The following is a 3,676-nucleotide window of genomic DNA, read 5'->3' as shown; positions in this document are numbered from 1 at the left end:
TTGTTCCTTATGGGCGTGTTTATGTTGCCGTTTTGACGGAACGGAACGAAATCTTAGGCCGGAACAGAACGACTGGTTCCCATTTTGATGGGAAGGAGCGGGAACAGAACGAGGTTTTCCGGAACGGAACGAAGGGTCAGCCAATGAGGAGGCGTCCCTGCGATACGGAACTCACTTTCGTTCGGTTCCGTCCCTGAAACATCATGAACACCCTTCGTTCCGTACCCGAAAATTTTGTTCTGTTCCGCTAAAATCTCGTTCTGTTCCGAAATCACCAACTCCATCGTAAACCCGCCATAACGTGTTTATATTTGTGATTCTCGTCTTGGTCTTATTTTTAGTTTTTCAGAGTAACTTATAGGAATTTTTATCTAAATGCAAATGAATTTCTTAGGTCAGTAGATCATGTTCTTCAGCCTTGTCAATTCTTATTTTTGAGCTATTCGAATGCTCCATCGAACAGCTGTTATTTTGGCCCTGTAGGGCGTAGGTATCATCCTAACCCTACCTGTTTCTAATTCTGCGAGGAAAAACTTTCTGATCTGGTGCAAAGTAAATGTTGACATTATGATTGGTAATCATACCGTATCTTTTGTCGAGAAGCTGAAGCACTAAATTATAGTAAGGTAAAAACATTTGCATCTCTACATTATATTCTAATTGTTTGTGCTGCAAGTATAGTGTTCTTTTTGTTCAGGTATCTACTTTATTTAGACCGTTTTTGAATATTTACTTTGCAGCTGTTTGACTTGAAAATGTCAGTACCTAAGAAAACATGGGGAGAATTGAAAGTTGCTGTTGGGGATCTGCGCCATCAACTGTCTGGCTTGTATGCCATGGTACCAAGCAATATAACCTTTCGATCTCTTCCAAATGGAAGAACAAGAATATATTTCTTGCCAAATCATATGAATGGAAGTGAAGTTCCTCTTTTATTTACTGATGTCAGTGCATCAGATAGTACAAGGTAGAACTTTAACACTGATTGTTTAATTCTGGTCTAATGTGTTGCAGTACTCTGACAGGTTTAAATTTCAGTTCTAGTTCTTCCCGTCGTCTTCAGCTTAATCAATTACTTGAATCAAATTTTCCGTCCACAACATCTGGTCTCAAACAGCCGTCTAGAGAGGAATTATTAATGTGGGAAAGGAAAAGACAATCACCATCATGGGGAATCACTAGCTATGAATTGCATTCAACAACAGGCAAACTTATTTTTCCTGCAGCTAGTAACCTCTTTCAATGTTTGGATACTGGATTTTCGGTGAGTTTTTTTTGGTTTTGTTTTTCAGCTTTAATTTAATAAGTAACAAGAGGGGTGTAGTATTTGTATATTTTTTTTATTTTGGCTTTCTTGATGTGAACTTCAATCCATAATGACAAGGTGTTTAGTTAAGTTTGACGTTAATTGTTTCTTGCAGAATGGAAGATTATTTCCAACCGAGATCAGAATAAATCTTATAGGAGCTAAGCTTAATCCACAAATATGTCCCTCAAATTCTGATCTTGTTGCTTTCATAAATAATCAAGATATTTATGTGGCTCATACAGTGACAGGTAAATATTTCTATATCCTTTTTTGTTCATTAGTTCTTATTCCCAGTGTAACGCCTTAGTTTTGATGTAAGGACAAAAAACAAAACAAAAAAGACTATCAATTGTAAATTTATGCAGGAGACACTCAGCGGTTAACTTTTGCTCACAAGAACACCGGAAGCATCGTGGATGATCCACTGTCTGCTGGAATTCCCTCTTATGTAATACAAGAAGAATTTTGTCGGTACCAAGGATTTTGGTGGCAACCTACCACTAATGGTACTATTTACATTCACTTTTTACCGCTGCCTCACAGTTTATTTATTCATCACTGAAATCCTCCTCTTTCTTTTTTTTAATCTTTTAAAGATGATGTGTATCGCATTGCCTATGAAGAAGTCGATGAGAGTGAAGTTAAAATATATGGTTTCCCTACTTATTTGCACAATAATGGAGATATTGAAGAATTCAGGTTTGCATGCTGATTGCAGATATATCCTAGTTCTAGTCCTTAGTTTTGCCAACATCAGTTGATTTTCATACTTACTTTCCAGGTTTCCAAGAGCCGGAACCCCTAATGCCAAATCAACTTTGAAGCTCCTTGAATTCAAAGTTTCTAGCACTTGTCAAATTATTGATGTTAGAGAATTAGAAATGATAACTCCATTAAGTATCCTCTTTCCTTGGATGGAGTATCTCGTTAGAGTTGGGTGGACACCTGAGTCTGATTTGTAAGAAATCAATGTCTTCACTATCTTCACAAATTGAGTTACTTTAGCTTGTACTACTTATCCTAATGCTTTGTTGTTGTTTTTTGTTTGTGTTTTTAAATATAGCATTTGGGTGCAGCTTCTAGATCGAAAACAACAACATCTTGAACTAGTTCTGATATCTGCTCAGTACTTTGTTGAAGTGTCATCACCAGCTGTATCCCCAGCTTCTTTTACACTATCTCCACAATCACCCTCTTACCTGTCAAATTCAAACTCCCCACCTATTAACCATTTAAATTATGTCAAGAAGAAGCCATTGGTTCATACATTATGTAGTCAAGAATCAGACCTTTGGATAAATGTGAATAATCTGTTGCACTTTTTCCCCAAAACAAAGCCAAATGAAGTTAAATTTATTTGTGTAAATGAAGATACAGGCTTTAGGCACCTGTATTTATACACAGTCCCACTATTAGGAGTGGCAAATGGAATTGAAGAAGCTTTTGAGGCAACTACAGGTAATCTTTTCTGTACCAGTATACTGTATTTAATTAAATGGTATAAATTTCCTTCACTTATTATTAATTATTTTCATCAGGTCAAGTTCCATCAAATGGCAGCCAAATCCCTCTAACTAGTGGTGATTGGGAAGTTCTTGGCCAACAACTGTGGGTGGATTCCGAAAATGATCTTGTGTTTTTCCTTGGCTTAAGGGAAAACCCTCTTGAGAAACATTTGTATGTTGTTTCCTTGAGACAACCTGGTGAAATACGGCTCTTGACTCAGCCTGGCTATTCATATAATGTTGATTTCAGTGAGGTAATTTTTATTTCCTAACTTTTGTTGTTATTTTTTGAATGCTTGCGAAGCATTTAACATTTTGAGCCTGATATGACCACTTACTGGTACATTGGTTAAATTCTTAGCTTTTCTTTTCTTCTCAAGAATCAATTAATTATTGGTCTAATATTTTTCAGGATTGTAAACTGGTTGTTATGTCATACAGTAATATTCAAAAATTACCAGTTTGTGAAGTTTTGAGATTAACCATACATGACAATAATACAGTTGATGGTATTCATCTAGCCCCTGTTGGTTATCTCATGGAACCGAGAAGTAAGTACTTTTACAATGAATCTTTGTCTCCATTTATTCATAGAGTGCATCTTCTATAGTGTGACACAGCTAGGAGCGAGCTTTTCTTATTGGAGCTCTTTTTAATTACCCATGTGTCTGCTGGGTCCCACCTATCCCTTTGCGTGAACGATTAGCAGCAAGTAGTTGCGCTACTTCTGCAGCAACATCTCGCTCAGAAAAGCTTGCTCCTAGTTGTGGTTTACCACAATAGTTTCTGTGGAAGCCCCCCCCCCCCTCCTCCCTTCCCCTTGTAAATCTTATTACATGTAGGAGGTGTAATATGTAATTTT

The 3,676-nt window shown here is 36.9% G+C and overlaps 1 protein-coding gene across 2 annotated transcripts; it reads left to right on the top strand.

The window, feature by feature from the left end:
* Positions 1-24: 24 nt before the first annotated feature.
* LOC127752043 (dipeptidyl peptidase 9-like) lies at positions 25-3,365 on the top strand (the record flags this gene model as incomplete). Of its 2 annotated transcripts, none has more annotated exon segments than XM_052276546.1 (10): positions 25-394; positions 741-967; positions 1,039-1,264; positions 1,422-1,557; positions 1,675-1,815; positions 1,906-2,008; positions 2,091-2,267; positions 2,373-2,767; positions 2,848-3,068; positions 3,227-3,365. In XM_052276546.1, coding segments are annotated over 9 exon segments (1,750 nt in total), but the record flags the coding sequence as incomplete, so codon positions are not given.
* Between the last annotated feature and the right edge of the window lie 311 nt (positions 3,366-3,676).

This window comes from Frankliniella occidentalis, unplaced genomic scaffold, assembly GCF_000697945.3.
Source record: "Frankliniella occidentalis isolate FOCC.00 unplaced genomic scaffold, Focc_3.1 Scaffold3365, whole genome shotgun sequence".
Lineage (NCBI taxonomy): Eukaryota > Metazoa > Arthropoda > Insecta > Thysanoptera > Thripidae > Frankliniella > Frankliniella occidentalis.
This window is presented reverse-complemented; position numbering and strand designations above follow the sequence as displayed.